The sequence below is a fragment of the Octopus bimaculoides genome, chromosome 6 (genome assembly GCF_001194135.2).
Source record: "Octopus bimaculoides isolate UCB-OBI-ISO-001 chromosome 6, ASM119413v2, whole genome shotgun sequence".
Classification (NCBI taxonomy): Eukaryota; Metazoa; Mollusca; class Cephalopoda; order Octopoda; family Octopodidae; genus Octopus; species Octopus bimaculoides.
The window spans coordinates 51,042,790-51,060,560 of record NC_068986.1 but is presented as its reverse complement, the minus strand read 5'-3'; the positions used below and the strand labels follow the sequence as shown (position 1 = coordinate 51,060,560).

Below are 17,771 nucleotides of genomic sequence, written 5' to 3'. Positions count from 1 at the left end.
ATGTACTGTTCCATGATGGTAAGATCAATAAAAAAAGTACTTCATCTGGTGAGAGAAATATTTAATAGACAGACACAATACATGTTTTTATGTGCTACTAATAGTTTCTTATGCTGAGAACATGCCAAATAATGAATTATAACGTGTAACACCCGAATAATCATCAGGCGCAAACCACAACTAAAGACTGAACGATAGAAGAAACATGGGAAGCCGAGAAGGAAGCATATACAAAGTGTGAAAAGTTATATACACATGCGCATGTGTGTGTGTTTTGTTGTTTCAATATCATACAAAGTAGTAAAATGAGTATTACCATCATACAAGCAACATCCTTCGTTTCCAGACTTACATGAAATAGTGATAAGAAAGGCATCCAGCCATAGAAAATTTGCCTCAACAAGTTGCATCTGACCCATGCAAGCATGGGAAAGTGGATGTTAAAAAACAATGAAGGGGATGATAATAACTGGTACATTTCGAACCACAAAGTGAATGATAGCACAAATTAATGCTGGTAAGATGTCTCAGCTATCACAAACATTACACTAGCAAAAAACAGAGCAATAACCAGCATCTAGGTATAGCATAAAGAATTACTTCAATTGATTGTAAATTAAAACAGAGAGAAGCACAAACTCTCACCTATTTCAAACAACCTGTTCAAACATTTTGATGATTTCTGAATCAAAACTTCCCAACGACCGTGGTAGTTATTTTTTCTTGCAAGACCCATCACACGCATTTTATCAATGAGTGTGTCTGTTCCAATAATATTATATCTTTTATCTGGGAAGTTCTTCTGTTTCAGAATGCCTAATGTGGTCTTACCAGCACCAGGCAGACCAACAATCATATTCATCTAGAATAAATTTAAAATAAATTATCAGAAATACGCATAACAAAAGGAACAGTTAAAAATAAAACACTTTAACACTACATAATTGTATTTTACAGCAGGTTGTCAAATACTAAATTTTTCAATTAACTACAAGGTCCAAAACATGTACAAACGGAGAATGCATGGGGGGATTTGTAGAAGTCTATTGTTCATGAAGTAAGCTATGAAATTCTTACACTCTCTTGATTTCCTGAAATTCAGACCACCTCATGGACACAACAGACAGAATGAGAAAGGTGTTGCCCAGGAGGATGGCAAGGAAGATGCAATGGAACAAGGCTTGCACTTGAGAATAGTTATCTCCAACAGCAGTGAGCAAAGATCGGGGTACTGAGAATGTCGAAGTTCTCCGCTGTGACAGGCTCAACCATAAACCTGTCAGAGATCAACTGATACTTTGACAGTTTGCTTTTCTCAGCCTGATTAGCAGCAGAACCTGGGCTGGAGGCTGAACACACTAAGTTGCCACTAGAGATGTCACAGAATATGGCATCTTAGATGAGAGGCCTACCTCCATGGAATGGGGAAATTGTTATACCACCAGGCCTTTTATTGTCCCCTCAGTCTAGCCCCACTGGCTTGAGCTAAGAGAAGCCTGCAGTATCTAGGCCATGCTTTACGATTTTGTTATGGGCAACATGATGTGGAAGGCAGTTGACTTTTGTTTAGGACAGAGTTTTCCTGAATCTGAAGAAAACAAAAATAGGACACAGGATTCCAGCCAAATTTCAACTGAGAATATATAGATGAAAAAAATCAAATACAACTTGCTTTTCTCAGCTTAATGAGCAGCAGAGTCTGGGTTGGTGGATGAACATACCAAGTTGCCACTGGAGGTGTCACAGAATGTGGCATCCTAGATTAGGGGCCTATCACCATGGAACGGGAAAATTGTTATACTGTCAAGCCTTTTATTATCCTCTTAGCCTAACCCAGCTGGCTCAAGCTGGGAACAGAAGCTGCGGCATCTAGGCCATGCTTTATGATTGTGTTAAGGGCAGCATAGCATGGAAGGCAGCTGACTTTTGTTTAGTACAGAATTTTCCTGATTCTGAAGAATCAACGAAAATCTGATAGAACACAGGATTCCAGCTAGATTTCAACTGAGAATATATAGATGAAGAAAATTGAATACTATACATTGTTGACAATCATAAGAATTTTCTCAACTTTTGAGAGAACATGAAATAATTCTCTTTGAAAAAGTTTTAAGAATACACATCAAGCTATAAAAATTGGGTTGAAAAACCCTTTTGGATAGTAAAAGTCAAAAGCTATTCTTTATCCTTCAATTTTTTTATACAAAACTTTGCAAGAAGGTTGTCAAATATACATCATCTTTTAACTTTTTTGATACCAACTTGCCTGAAACTGCCCCTGGTTCTAGGAAACAAACTTCCTGTTTTAAAGAGATCAAAATTAAAATCTTTCAAAAGTTCATATTAATCTGTTTCAAACACCAGCTTAATAACTACAAAATTATTTTACTAAATTTATTTTTTTCTTAAAATTAACTGAAAAGGCAAACAATTTTAATAGAAATATGGTAACAAAAGGGTTAAAAATTTACAAACAACTATAGTGTTATTCCTGTGCAAGCAGTTTTCACAAGCTATGTGAAAGCTTGATACTGTCCATATTAATTAGCAAGAAACTGTAGACTATTACAATACCAATAACCACAACTGCTTCCATGATACTTAGATAAATGGAGACTAAAAATATTTACCTCACAATCAGCTTTTTTACAAGGTCCAGTAAGTCCCCGTACACGGTCTGCTAAAGGAACATGGTCAATGTAGACAAAACCAGGTGGCGGAGAAAACCATGGATCAGTCTGACCAAAATTAACCTTGAATCTTAAAAATGAAAAAGAAAAAAAAAATAGACAGACAGACAGTAATGGTGTTATCTTTCATAGCATAATAGCAATTTCTAGCTTAGACACAAGGCTACACATTTTAAAGAACTGGCAGTTAAAATGAAGCCAGTGAATTATCGGTACATATTCTATTGCCTCTGGAAATATGAAAATACAAAGTTCAGTCATAGATCATTTGAACTCAGAGCATAAGGCAGTTTTACCAAATATTTTGCAGATTCTGTCAGTTAACCCTTTAACAATTCGTTTTCTTTCATCATAATATGTAAGGATAAAATGTTGTACATAATACTTAAGCCAGCCTGGATCATTAAGAGTGATGAGTGACATTACTACAGTTATTAAAGTGAGGTGTTAGAGTTGGCATGGTATGGCAGTTTATTTCCAGTCTCTAAATGTGGTTTTATACTTATGTTAGAAATAATAATAATGATAATAATAATAATCCTTTCTACTATAGGCACAAGGCCTGAAATTTTGGGAGAAGGGATTAGTCAGTTACATCGATTCCGGTGTTTTACTTCGACTTAATTTATTGACCCTGAAAGGATGAAAAGTAAAGTTGACCTCGTCAGAATTTGAACTCAGAACATAGTGACAGGTGAAATACCGCTAAGCATTTCATACAGCATGCTAACAATTCAGCCAGCTTGCCACGTTGTTGTTCGTCGTCGTCACCGTCCTCATCATCATCATAATAATCATCATCATGATGAAAACTGGATTTTTGGTTGAGGTAGTTGACACACTTCACAATGTCTTCATAAACAAGTGTTAAAAAAATAAATTATTTCCAAACCCCACTTCCAGTTATAGGAAGAATACCAAAAAAAATTTTAAGATTTTACTGTCAAGATGAAGTATTGAAGACCAATCTCAAGACACTGAGTCTTACAAAGGAGATGACTAAAGGCTGAGATATCTGTGCCTTGTTGTACTCAAGAAACAGAATTGATACTGTTGTCACATAAAAGACACTGATGTTAGTGCCATGTTAAAAAGCACTGATGCTGGTACCATGTTAAAAGCACTGGTGCTGGTGCCATGTTAATAAACTGGTGCTGGTGCCACCATGTTAAAAGCACCAGTGCTGGTGCTACATAAAAGCTCTGTGGAGTGGTTGGCATTAGGAAGGGCACTGAGCTGTAGAAACCATGCCAGAACAGACAATGGAGCCTAGTACAGCCCCAGGCTTTACCAACTCTGGTTGAACTATCTCACCCATGCCAGCATGGAGAATGGACATATGATGATGATTATAGCATAATAAATTGAGATTACAAACAAAAGTAATTACAGTAAAGTATATTCATTAAGTTCACCACAAACTACCAGTTCAATAAAACAACAAAATAAAATATTTAATTACAAGTTAATAATAACTAAAAACAACTAGAGAAAAATAAAAGTTAAAACTTACCGGCAATTTTTGGTAAGAATATGAGGAAATAAAGCTTTAGATTTTACACCCACAGGATAACCGTGCAAGACTTTAGCATTCCCGAACCAACGGCCGTTTTTGGTGAAAGAAATTGTCGGCGGGTGAGATTGCAAATCTAGCAATGATCCAACAACATCACCCACACCAAAACGTTCACCATAGTTGGAGAAATTCAAATTCACAGAAAATTTGCCAGTACCTCCATAACCATAGGATTCCATAGATTCTCCTAGACATGAAGAAAATTGGAAGAAACATGAAAACAATGACCAAAACTGTGGGGGATTTCTTTTTCTTTTTTGTTTACTTTGCAGGAAAAGTGTCACACAACTGGTACATAAAAGCATTTATTACACTCCCGGAGTGGTTGACGTCAGGAAGGGCATCCAGCCATAGAAACCATGCCAAAATAGGCTGTAGTCTGATGCAGTCCCTCAGCTTACCAGCCTTGGTCAAACCAACAAACCCATGCCAGCATGGACAACAGAAGTTTGGCCCTTGTGCAGGTGGCATGTAAAATACACCATTTCAAGCGTGGCTGTTGCCAGTACTCGCCTGACTGGCCCTCGTGCCGGTGGCACGTAAAAGCACCCACTACACTCTCTGGGTGGTTGGCATTAGGAAGGGCATCCAGCTGTAGAAACTCTGCCAAATCAGATTGGAGCCTGGTGTCGCCTCCTGGTCCACCAGTCCTCAGTCAAATCGTCCAACCCATGCTAGCATGGAAAGCGGACGTTAAATGATGACGATGATAATGACACAAAAGTGCTCCTCATGAGTCTGACATGTTTGTTCGTATGTAAAATAAACAGGATATCTGAAATGAAGGTCTTATTTAACCCTTATGCAGTTAAACTGGCCGTATCTGACCGAAATATTCTGCCAATTTTATGATCAAACTGGCCTCTCACACCAGCCCTACAATATCATTTTAAAAATTAAGTTACCTCATCAAAATCTCAAAGCTTGTAGATGATGTATGATTAATTCAAAACAATGGCATTGCTTTTGACGGAATAATCTAAATGCTAAAAGGTTAATCAGACTCCTGAACATGTCTCACCTCCTCTCCATGTCAGTTTCTTTTAATCAAGCATTGTGGTTTATTTTTCCCCAAAATGCGCCTCTCTTTTTAAATATTTGCATGGAATTACTATAAAGAGAGACAGAACAAAATTATATTGGACCTTTACCGTCAGTTATGTTTCTGCTCACTGCAAGCACAATGTCTAGTGCATATTCTAATACCAAAGATTTTTTTTTTTCTGAAAATTCGTTTAATTCTTTAGCATTTAAACTGGCTGTTTCCAGTTCAAATATTCTGTTTTATGTTCAAACAGGCCAGATCTGGCTTCTTACACATACCCTACAATGTCGTTCTAAGAATAAACAATCACTTCATCAAAATCTCAAAGCTATGAGTAATATGAACACTAAAGGGTTAAAACCTAAGTATTGTAACTGGTTTAGATATTTTATCTATTATAATAAATGTGAAATTCTGTCTGTCCGTCCGTCCGTCCGGGACCCTTGTATCTCAGTCTACATAGACATATACCTTTTTGGAAACAGGATGCTCCTTGGATTGAAAATCTGCCTTTCATTTTGTTGTTGAACATCCAGCATTGGGATCAGGTCTGGATGTGGATTTGTTATATGCTAACAGTTGAAAATTCATATTTTAAAAGAACCCCCAAAATTTCTGAACTTACAAGTTTTCATTTAAACTGAATTCAAAGTAATACCAAAACTTTGTGGATCTAGAAAAACTAGCTTAAAAGTCTGCATTGAGTACAGTTTCTAAGCTAGTTACTAATAGAAATCATACGCTTCCACTAACACCCAGCAACTCCATAGAACCCCACCCCTTTGTGTACTTATAATGCTTCTAAGGTGATGCCACCACTTAGGTTAAAAATCACTGTCTTTTCTCCCAAGCTGTCATATTTTAGTGCCTTGAGGACAGCCACAGAGAGAAACACATTTACATACAAAACCAATCTCCTAATACACAACATACAATGAATAGCAACTCACCTAGCTGGAAACAACAGCTATCAATGGACCAACCAATTCTTACTACATGGGGATCAGTTTCTTTATGGTTGTCACCAAAATTTACAGGAAGGTTTTCAGTTATGTGAACTTCAAAGAAAACCTGCAAGGATTATGCACACACAAAAGGTAGACAGTCAAATATAAGGCTGAATTGTTAAAAAACAGTGAGAGAGAGAGAGGAAAAGATAGAATAATGTGAGAGGAAGTGAAAGAAAACAAAGCTCTACAACAGAGAGAAGGAATTAGAGAGATGATAAATTAACAGAGATAAAGAGAATGAGCAAATGATAAAGAGAATGATAGATACAGAAAGAAAAATTCAGAGACATTGAGAAATAAAGAGGAGTGGAGATATTATTTGACTGAAGGAAAAACAGAAAAACAATACAGTTACAGGATTAAAATAGCCTATTTAGTCTAGCAGATAACTGCTCAATAGCTGATTTATTTTATACTGTATAACTAATTACAGGAAACATTATCATAGTAGAATAGAATTGGTTAGAAAAAAACACACGTTTCAGGAATTGTTTTCAGTCTATGATTATTTCCTATATATAGCATTTTACGAAGCTAGAAAAATCTCACTTCATAAAATGTTTAATTTATGTACTACAGGTTATGTCATGCTGAAGATTTCTAAAAGGAATGAAATAGTGTTACATCTAATTACCAGTGATTAGAAATTTTAAGTACTTCATAATAAGTACCAAAAGAAAAAAAATGTACGCTCTCTGCATGTGATGGTGCATGGCCAAGTGGTTAGGATGCTGCACTCATGATCACCAGGTTGATTCCCAGAGCAGGCGGCACATTATGTTCTTAAGCAAAACACTTCATTTCACATTGCTCTAGTGCTGTGTAGGGACTGGCATGTCAAAGAATAGACCCAACGTTTCCTGTGTGTCATAAGAGGCAACTAACAGAGGTTATGGTAGAATTTGCACTCTGACCTGGTAAAACAAGAACCATGGGTTGGGCAGGGGTAATCGCCTATGTGGTGCAAAGGTGTCATCTTCCAGTAGGGAATCACCAACAAATGATGGATGCAGTGACACACTGTCACAGAGTATTCCCCTATACTACTACTATTCTCTACAACTTTTTCTTTATTCCCTAATTTCAAATTCAAACTTGTAATTGCACCAAATATTATGAATAAAGGATCATCTCTTTTGTATAAAGATTTCAGTAATGGACTCTTGCCAGTTCATAGCATTTTGAAAACTATATTATTCATAAGGAGCTAATGAAAATATAAAGATTTGAACCTTTCCACGAGTGACACCATAAGTTGCACGAGCTCCGGCCCAACAGAAACAGAAACCTTCAGGATCAGTTAATACAGATCCACCATAGCTGCAAGATAACAAAATAAAAACTATATTGTAAAAAATTAAATTTACAAATAATGTACATTATCTGTAAATAATTCACAGAGAAATATATTGGGTTGTCCGGAAAGTTCATGCCAATTTTTAAAGGAAAGAAAAAGGTCAATAAATACTTGCCATCACATTTTTAATCAACCAAATATAAACCATTTTGTTGCACAATGCGTCTCCATCTTTCCTTTAACTTCAAAATACCCTCTTCCAAGAATTGAGGTAGTTTCATGGCAAATAAGTCGAAAGGTAAGCTACTATAAATCGGCACAAACTTTCTGGACAACCCAATACATTATTTGTAGACAATTCACACAGTAATAAACATTACTATATTACCATATTAACTGGAACTCTTACATGAGATGCAACCCTATTCGTGGAAAAAGCAAATTTAGTGCGTTTCATCATACACTCATTGAAAGATTTTAAAGTGAGGCTTTGTAAGGAGAAATGTGCATGTAAATCATCATCATCGTTTAACGTCCGCTTTCCATGCTAGCATGGGTTGGACGATTTGACTGAGGACTGGTGAAACCGGATGGCAACACCAGGCTCCAGTCTAATTTGGCAGAGTTTCTACAGCTGGATGCCCTTCCTAACGCCAACCACTCAGAGAGTGTAGTGGGTGCTTTTACGTGTCACCCGCACAAAAACGGCCACGCTCGAAATGGTGTCTTTTATGTGCCACCCGCACAAGCCAGTCCAGGGGCACTGGCAACGATCTTACTTGGCTTGCTGGGTCTTCTCACGCACAGCACATTTCCAAAGGTCTCGGTCAGTAGTCATCGTCTCGGTGAGGCCCAATGTACGAAGGTCTTGCTTCACCACCTCAGCCCAGGTCTTCCTGGGCCTACCTCTTCCACGGGTTCCCTCAACTGTTAGGGTGTGGCACTTTTTCACGCAGCTATCCTCATCCATTCTCACCACATGTCCATACCAGCGCAATCGTCTCTCTTGCACACCACAACTGATGCTTCTAATGTTCAGCTTTTCTCTCAAGATACTTACACTCTGACGGGTATTCACATTGACATTACACATCCAACGGAGCAAAGTATAAAACCATAAATTTATCATAAACTAAGATATAACTACTGTATTTTAACTTCATCTTATTTCAGATCAACTGTATAGTTATCTCTATTGCTATACAGGATGTTAAAATAGTATTTCTGGCTGTGATGTGTGTGTCCAACCATGATCATCCACTAATTGCAAATAGCTAACAGGTGAGTGAACAGTTAAAATTGCTTTCATTTTTCTAAAAGAATATTTAATTTAGATAATAAAAGTTTCTTAAAGATAACAAAGTGACTAAATAATCTGAGACAATATCAGATGTGGGTTATGTATGCTAAGAAACAAGGCATAAAATGATGATGTGACCGTCCCAAATAAGTGCCAACACACTGCAAGCAATTTTTCATAAATTTGTACTGAGAGTCCATGATAATTTGGCTTTTTTTTTCAATATTTTATTATTAGTAGTATTATCTTGCTCATTTAGATCCCTAGTTTATGGTGCTCAATCTCTTATTTATACTATGGTTATTTTAGACACGGCAATTTTTGGATTCATTTAAAAAAAGGAAAATGTATGTCTTATATTCCAGTAAATACAATATATAAGACAGCTTATATGCAACTTACCATAATGACTTGAATGTCCACATATAACTAGGTTAACTACACCATTATCATATGAATCTAACTAAATAATTGTCACATTATAAAGTTTCTATCTTATGTGAAATAGACAATTATAAAGGATGAGCAGTCTGCCTCTAGTCTATATATGATGAAGTGGAAGAAAGTTACATCACCATCATTGTCGTCGTCGTTTAACATCTGCTTTCCATGCTGGCATCAGTTGGACGGTTTGAATGAGAACTGGCAGGCTGAGAGGCTGCACCAGGCTCCAATCTGATTTGGCAAGGTTTCTACAGCTGGATGTCCTTCCTAACATCAACCACTCCAAGAGTGTAGTGGGTGCTTTTTATGTGCCACAAGCACTGGCATCAGCCACACTCAAATGGTACTCTTTATGTGCCACTGGCACAAGTGCCAGTCAGGCAGCACTGGCAATGGACACGCTCAAATGATGCTTTTTACATGCCGCCAGCATGGATGCCAGTCAGGGAGCATTGGCATCGGCCACGACTACAATTTCACTCGCTTTAACAGGTCTTCACAAACACAGCATTTCAGCCAACAATTGAAGGGTGCTTTTAAATGGGCCAGTTATGTGACACTGGCATTGACTACGACTACAATCTCACTTGGCTTGCCAGGTCTTCTCAAGCACGGCATATCTCCAAAGGTCTCAGTCATTTGTCACTGTCTAAGTGAGGCCCAACGTTCGAAGGTCGTGCTTCACCACTTCATCCCATGTCTTCCTGGGTCTACCTCTTCCACAAGTTCCCTCCACTGTTAGGGTGTGACACTTCACACAGCTATCTACATCCATACGCAACACATGTCCATACCAGCACAGTCGTCTCTCTTACACATATCTGATGCTTCTTATGTCCAACTTAAGTCTCAGGGTACTTACACTGTTGTGCATGCATACTGACATGACACATCCAGCAAAGCATACTAGTTTCATTTCTTTCACGCCTACACATGTCCTCAGCAGTCACAGCCCATGTTTCATGGCTGTTTGCACACAGGCATCATAGTCTACCTTTCACTCTGAGCGAGGTCCTTTGTTACCAGCAGAGGTAGGAGCTCTCTGAACTTTGCCCAGCCTATTCTTATTCTAGTACCTACACTCTCAGAGCATCCACCCCTGCTACCGACTTGGTCACCTAGTTAACGAAAGCTATCAACTACTTCTAGTTTTTTCCCCTGGCATGTAATGGAATTTGTTTCTTGTACATTTTTGGTGTTTATGGCACCTGTGCATCTTCCACACACAAAAACTATCTTCCCAGTTAACCTTTCTTAGATATTGCTGCACCTCTTAAGTGCCCATAGCTTACACAGGGTACATCTTATAGAGTTTCTACCTGATCAAGCAGAGCCATCTACCTGAAGGGATTTGTGATTTGTCCACCTTCTCACTAAGACATTGGTTTTTGCTAAGTTAACTCTAAGATCCTTCGATTCTAGACCTGGCTTCTACACCCAAAACTTTGCTAGTTCTGGTAGTGACTCAGGTATTAGAACAAGGTCATCAGCATAGAGGAACTCCCAGGGGCAGCCTGTCTTGAAATCCTGGTACATGTTAATGTATTAAACAATATTACCCTTACTATTATTCTTGGAAGTACCTTAAATTATTATTTAACATTTTAAACAAGCACATCAAGAAAAGCATTTAAAAAAGGAAAAACTTTACCCATCCAGATCTATAAGCAAGTTGAGATCTGAGTTATAATGGTCCAGTACTGTGAAAGAATGGTCTACATTGATTTCTTCCACATTCTGTTCTGGATCAGTCTTCACACCCCAACCATGTCCATTATAATTTCTGAAGTAAAAAAAAAAAAAAGAAAAAAAGTGTAGATATGTTCATAATTATCAGTTCATTTGCTGAATAGAGAAAACTAAAATCTTAGTCTTTTTTCACAATTGATTTTTGTTCATCCAACAGAAAAAAGTAACTACTTACTCATTCAAGTCCATCCATTCTTTATTGATTTATATTTTCCACCAAGTTAATCTTTTCCTTTCCATTTTCTAATCTTATGTAAATTTCAAAAGCAATCTTAAATTTTATGCAAAAGGAAAGTATCAAAAAGCAATTTTCCCAAAACTGTTCCAACATGGTTTAAAGAAGCTCATGAAAACTCAAACTGCTACATGAGGTAAAAAGCTGATTTGATGATCCACACAAATGTCTCTCTTCCTCCTTTAGTTAATGTAGCATTTCCAGTTCTCCTATTTCATAATCATCCACTATTTTCAGAGGAAAAGATGAGACTTATGATCATGTCAAAAAAGTAAACTGCATCTTCATTCCACACTTGTCACTGAACAACTCTGTTTCTATGAGATTTCAGATAATATCACAATCAGGCAACAATATAGAATCTTTTCTGTTAATAAATAAGATATATGTTTGTTTTAAAAGTAAAAAAATAGCTTACCGATCTTTATTATCAAATTTTTGTTGACCAAAGCCATGTTGATTTTCAAACTGAGGTCTGTTCCTGTTAAAATTTAAGCCAGGAGGTTGGCCAGTAGAATATGAATATGCTGAATTGATGGTGTTATTCCGGTTATTGTTGGCTTCATTACCATTGAGCATGGAAATTAAACTGTAAGCAGAATACTGATTCATATCTGCAACAAAAATATTAGAAACTATGTTGAAGAGGTAATTAAACATATTTCTGATTCAAACTATTTCTACATTCATTATCTATTAACCCTTCTGCATTGAGACCAGCCATATCAGGTCCAAATATTCTACCAATTTTGTGTTGAAACTGACCAGATCAAGCCTTTCACAATAACTTTGCATTGTCATTCTAAAAGAAAACACATCACTGCAACCTCAAAGCTACAAGATAGTGTATGATTAATTTCAAAACAACTCCGCTTGCGAAGACCTGTTGAGGCAAGTGAAACCGAAATCGAACTAAATTCGATGACTGGCACCCATGCCAACATCGTCTCCTTCATTGAACACGAAACTCAGCTTGCAAAGACCTGTTGGGGCAAGCGAAAGCGAAATCATGATGGCACCTGTGCCCAGCGTCGCCTTTCTGGCACTTGTGCCGGTGGCACGTGAACAAAACGTTCGAGCGAGGTTGTTGCCAGTGTGACTGGACTGGCTCTTGTGCAGGTGGCATGTAAAATACACCATTTTGAGTGTGGCCGTTGCCAGTACCGCCTGACTGGCCTTCGTGCCGGTGGCACGTAAAAGTACCCACTACACTCTCGGAGTGGTTGGCGTTAGGAAGGGCATCCAGCTGTAGAAACTGCCAAATCAGATTGGAGCCTGGTGTAGCCTTCGGGCTCCACCAGTCTTCAGTCAAATCGTCCAACCCATGCTAGCATGGAAAGCGGACGTTAAACGATGATGATGTGAATAAATAAGCAAGTGACTAAGATCTTTTGCAATATGCTAGGCTTGAGAAAATACGTGAAGCCAAGTGAACCGTAGTCATGGCCATTGCTAGTGTCATGTAAATGGCACCCATGAAATCGTAGTTATGGCTATTGCCAGTGTCACGTAAATGGCACCCATGCCCGTGGCACGTAAAAAGCACCCATTACACTCTTGGAGTGGTTGGTGTTAGGATAAAAACCATGCCAAAATCAGACTGGAAGCTAGTGCAGCTCTCCGGCTTACCAATTCCAGTCAAACTATCTAACCCATGCCAGCATGGAAAATGAACATTAAACGATGATGATGACACATTTGACAGAGAAATCTGAATGCTAAATGTTAATGGTTAGATTAGGGCACTAAATTATTAGTTTGCGCATTTACAAACAAGGATTTGTTTCCATGTATACATGTCTGTGTGTAATAGTCTGAGCGTCATTATTTGTGCTTATGTAAATATACAATATTCAGTTTATTTAATTTTCCCCAAATAACAAAGATGTAAATATCACAGAAGTCAATTGCAGCAACATATCAATGCATTAATATCTGTCCAATGCTTGAAAGTGAATTCCCACCTCTCTAACAAAGAGCAGTGACGCCATGAGAAAACTATGAATGGAAGTAGGTCAAAATTTGCAAGGTTAAATAACAAAGCAAATACAAAAACAATTAAACCTTGGGAGAGGCATTATGCCAGTAATACAAAAACAGAATATGCATTCTAGAAACCTGACTACCATACTTTTTAATTCTATTGTGGACTGAATTCTATCTACAGGAAATAAAGTCAAGAAAGTCAAAATAAACAGAGTGATCTAAAAAAAAAAAAAAAAAAAACTAACACATACAAAATATTGGTTTCAAATTTTGGCACAAGGCCAGCAATTTTGGGCAAAGGGGTTAGTCAATTACATCAACCTAAGCGCTCAACTAGTACATATTTTATAAATCCAAGAAAGACAAAAGGCAAAGTCAATTTCAACAGAATTTGAACTCAGAACATGAAGACAGATGAAATGCCACTAAGCATTTTGCCCAGCGTTCTAATGAGTTTGCCAACTTGCCACCTTAATAATAATAATAATCCATACAGAACATTAAAATTTTTAAAAAAAGCACAGAGGTGGATGTTATTTAACTGCTTAATATTCAACTATGAGGTGGCATCAAAAGGTTCCCCAACTATTTCTATAGCATGCCAACAGACGGCAACACAAGATTGCAAGTGCAGTGAGAGCTAGCAGTGACCTTTATGAGGTAGTGTGCCAAGTGACATTGTTGTGTTTACTTCACAACTTGTGAAATTTGTGTTTTTGTGATCACATGTATGCTGTAGTCAGCAATTTTGTCATGTACAGAAAGTTGGAACAAAGAGCCAATGTGAAATATTGCTTTAAACTTAGGAAGTCTGCTACTTAGCCATTGAGCATGCTTTGGCAAGCTTAGTGACAAGGTAATGGGATGTACACAAGGTTTCAAGTGGCATAGGCACTTCAAAACCAGAACATCCTTGAAAGTGGTATTGTACATTGAGAATTAGTCTCCCTGATGGCCACATCATCGAGAGTTTTATTGCTAGGTTTTAAAATGTTTAAGGGAGGACATTCGGCGAAAGCAACCAGATCTGTGGAGCACGAAGAATTGGATTCTTGAAGACAACAATGCACCGTCACCGAGTTTCTCGCCAAAAACAACATGGTATTGCTTCCACACCTGCAGGTTTCCATCTCTTCCCCAAAATGAAAATGCAGCTCAAAGGTCACTGTTTCACCACTGTTGTTAAGATCCAGAGTAAATCACAGAATGTCCTCGAATCAGAGAAAACTTCCAAGCCGGATTCCAAAAGTGGTTGGAATGCTGAGACCAGTGTATTGCAGTGCAAGGTGACTATTTCAAAGGAGATGATGTTAAAATAAGTTATTTTTTTTTATTAGACATAACAAGTCCAAGAATCTTTTGATATCACTTCATATAACTGGAAGAACTCATCATTTCACATCTGCTTTGACAGTATCCAATGAAGCAGAAGGCTACAGCATGCTCCAATATCTCATTTTGGCATGGTTTCTATAGCTGAGTGCCCATCCTAATGCAACTGACAGAGTATGCTGTGGGCATTTTTGCATGGCGCCTGCTCTAAAGAGGCCGTCTGGCCCCTGGCAAGACTAAGAGTCCTCGCAATGCAGCACTGTCTCTATTGATTCTTCAACTACTTTACAAAGCACACAGGATATTTTTACATAGCACCAGCACTAGTGAGGCTACCTTGTAATATACAAAACTAAAAAGCCTCACAACAGAAATGAAAAAAGAGAGAGTGATAATTTTAAATGAGGCAAAAGAAGAGTAACGTATAAGGATCAGGTTCATTATTGAGAGAGAGAGAGAGGGAGAGAAACTAAAATCTAAAACTGAATCTGAAAACTATGAAAGTACAACTAATAAAACTCATTATCTGCAGAGATTGTTCCTAACAGATTTCTTCAGAAGCTTACATTTTACCTGATTATAAGATTAATGCTTTTTATCTAACAAGGATTGTAAATCAGTGAAATGACAACATTTCGATTCTTTACTCTCTTCAAAATAGTTACTTTGCCAAATATAATTTTTTTTTGTGAGTTTGTGATGAAATAATGTTCAAATTTTTTAGACTTTCCAAGACAAAAAGAGAATAAGTATATGAGGATAGTTTGAGTAATCGTAGGTCAGTAAGTAAAAGGGAAAATATGAAATTTACAGTGAGACAGGTGAAGTTCAAATAAAGGAAGGGTTTTGGTTGTATCAACAGAGAGATATTTGAGCACAGGAAGAAGACAGTCAGAACAAGTGAGTTTATGTGGATACAATAGCCTCAGAGTTGACAAGAGGAAACATTTTTATGATAATGAGGTTAAAGGTTAACTTTCCATAAAAGCTTTCTTTTTATGTAATGCATGTACAGCCCAAAACATTGAGTAGTTCTCTTAGTTTAGGGTGTATTTGTACACTGATAGCTGCTTATATTATTTGCAACCATATGGTTTTGGGTTCAGTCCCACAGCATGTCACCTCTGGCGAGTATCTTCTACTATAGCCCCATGTGAGCAAATATGGTAGAAAAAAACTATGGAAGCTCATCATATATAAATGCATATATATGTGTGTACATGTCTTTTTCTACAGCTGTCCCCCACCAACACTTGACAATCAGTGCTGGTTTGTTTACATCATGTAACTTAGCTATTCAGCAAAGGAGACCAAAAGAATAAGTACTAGACTTAATTGCTCGACTAAACACTTCAAGGTGGTGGCCCAGCATGGATGTGGTCCAAGTAAGAAAAAAAAATCAGTTTTTGTAGAAAAGTTTGAAGATTTTAAATGCTTGCAATGCATACAACCATCTGATCTACATTAAGTTCCTAGAAAAATATTCTCTAGTAATGACCATATATCACTCTTTCCATTTGTAGATCACTAAATTCTTTCAAGCCATTAATGTTTTAAGTCATTCTGATATTAATCTCTCAGCTTTTGATATCACTTCATATTTTCACTCTCCCACACATATATTGCCTAGATACCCTTTTAATTTTCCAAGTAAATCAACATACAACACTACCCTTCTAAAATAATCATCCAATTCAAGATATCACTTGCTGTGACTATTATAAAGGCTTGGAATATAGTGTTTTACAGAGTTCATATAATCAATTAATATTCCATTTCAGGACCTAATGATGCTTAGAAAAATATTTTCATTTATAATTTAATTTTTGGCATGGTTGAACAGCTTGACAGGAACTGGCATGGTCAAGGTCTGCACCAGGATCTATAGTCAGTTTTGGCATGGCTTCTGTGGCTGGATGCCCTTCCTAATGCCAACCACTTTACAGAGTGGACTGGATGCTTTTTACATGACACCATCACTTGCAATTTTGTTTATATGGTACCAGCACCAGTGCTTTTTATGCACTGGTACCACATTAAAAAACCCCTAGTACACTTTGTAAAGTGTCTGGTATTAGGAAGGGTCTCCAGCAGTAGAAACCAGACTATGGAACCTGGTGCAGTCCTTGGTCTTGCTAGTTCCTATCCAGCCACCCAACTCAAGCCAGCATGGAAAACAGATGTTAAATGATAATGATGACACTGATGCTGCACTAACTGTTTAACTTAAAAACTCTATACACAATCACAGCACCATAACTACATCTAGTTTCTTTAAATTTCCACCATACTGCTTCTTAAAATTCCATATAAAGTAACGGGGTCTTTAATGTAGTGATTCTGACAGATTTATACAACACCAACATTTCTGCCTAAGCATGAAAACAAATTTCAATGCTTGCAAAGATTTCCTACCAATATATTCAACAGGGTACATGAAGATTTTTCTAGAATTCCCAAATCTCTTTGCTATAACAACCAGCTCCAAGTTCTTGCCTCATATATTCCAAGAGAAAAAAAAAATCACTGCTTGTATTGCATATTTTAAATTATAGGCTCTCAATCATGTTAGTGAATTCTCAGAACAAACAAAAATTCCTTTAATACTATGCATTATACCATTCTGAGTTTACATACGATGTCAGCATGCACACTATCAGAAATAATGTTCATCTTCTATCACCCAATCCTTAGTCAGAAATTTCATTTTCTTATATTTTCGTTACTAAACTAATTAATCTACTTTTTAATTAAAGTCTAACTGAAAACAATTTTCTCTTCAATTCTCTTCTTCCAAATGTTCTTTCCATGACTTTGGTTGTTAGTGTTGCAGTGCAATCTAAACTTGACTAATTAATCTCCAGTTTCAGGTTCAAGGTCTCATATTTAAAAAAGGGTCAATTGCTGTATTCTTTTCCTTGCAGCCACACTGAAATACTGTCTCGAACAGAACCCCAGTATATCTATTAAGTGTGATATTTATTCTGTCGTTTCTTTTGCTGGACTGCCAAGTTACATAAACAAAATCCAATACTAGTTGTCAACACACATGCACACTCTATATATATATATATATATATATATATATATATATATATACACACACA

General features: G+C 37.1%; 1 protein-coding gene across 2 annotated transcripts in view; it reads right to left on the bottom strand.

Moving 5' to 3' along the window:
* Nucleotides 1-17,771, bottom strand: part of LOC106877670 (uncharacterized) — a 34,944-nt gene that overhangs the window by 13,175 nt on the left and 3,998 nt on the right. For both annotated transcript variants that reach the window (XM_052968729.1, XM_014926619.2), the window contains exons 2-8: nt 11,765-11,960; nt 11,014-11,145; nt 7,554-7,641; nt 6,262-6,382; nt 4,204-4,453; nt 2,631-2,760; nt 646-862 (exon numbers count right to left, since the gene is read on the bottom strand). In XM_052968729.1, the coding sequence (XP_052824689.1) occupies nt 646-862; nt 2,631-2,760; nt 4,204-4,453; nt 6,262-6,382; nt 7,554-7,641; nt 11,014-11,145; nt 11,765-11,958 (1,132 nt within the window). In that variant the 5' untranslated portion in view covers nt 11,959-11,960. The remainder of the gene's footprint in view (nt 1-645; nt 863-2,630; nt 2,761-4,203; nt 4,454-6,261; nt 6,383-7,553; nt 7,642-11,013; nt 11,146-11,764; nt 11,961-17,771) is intronic.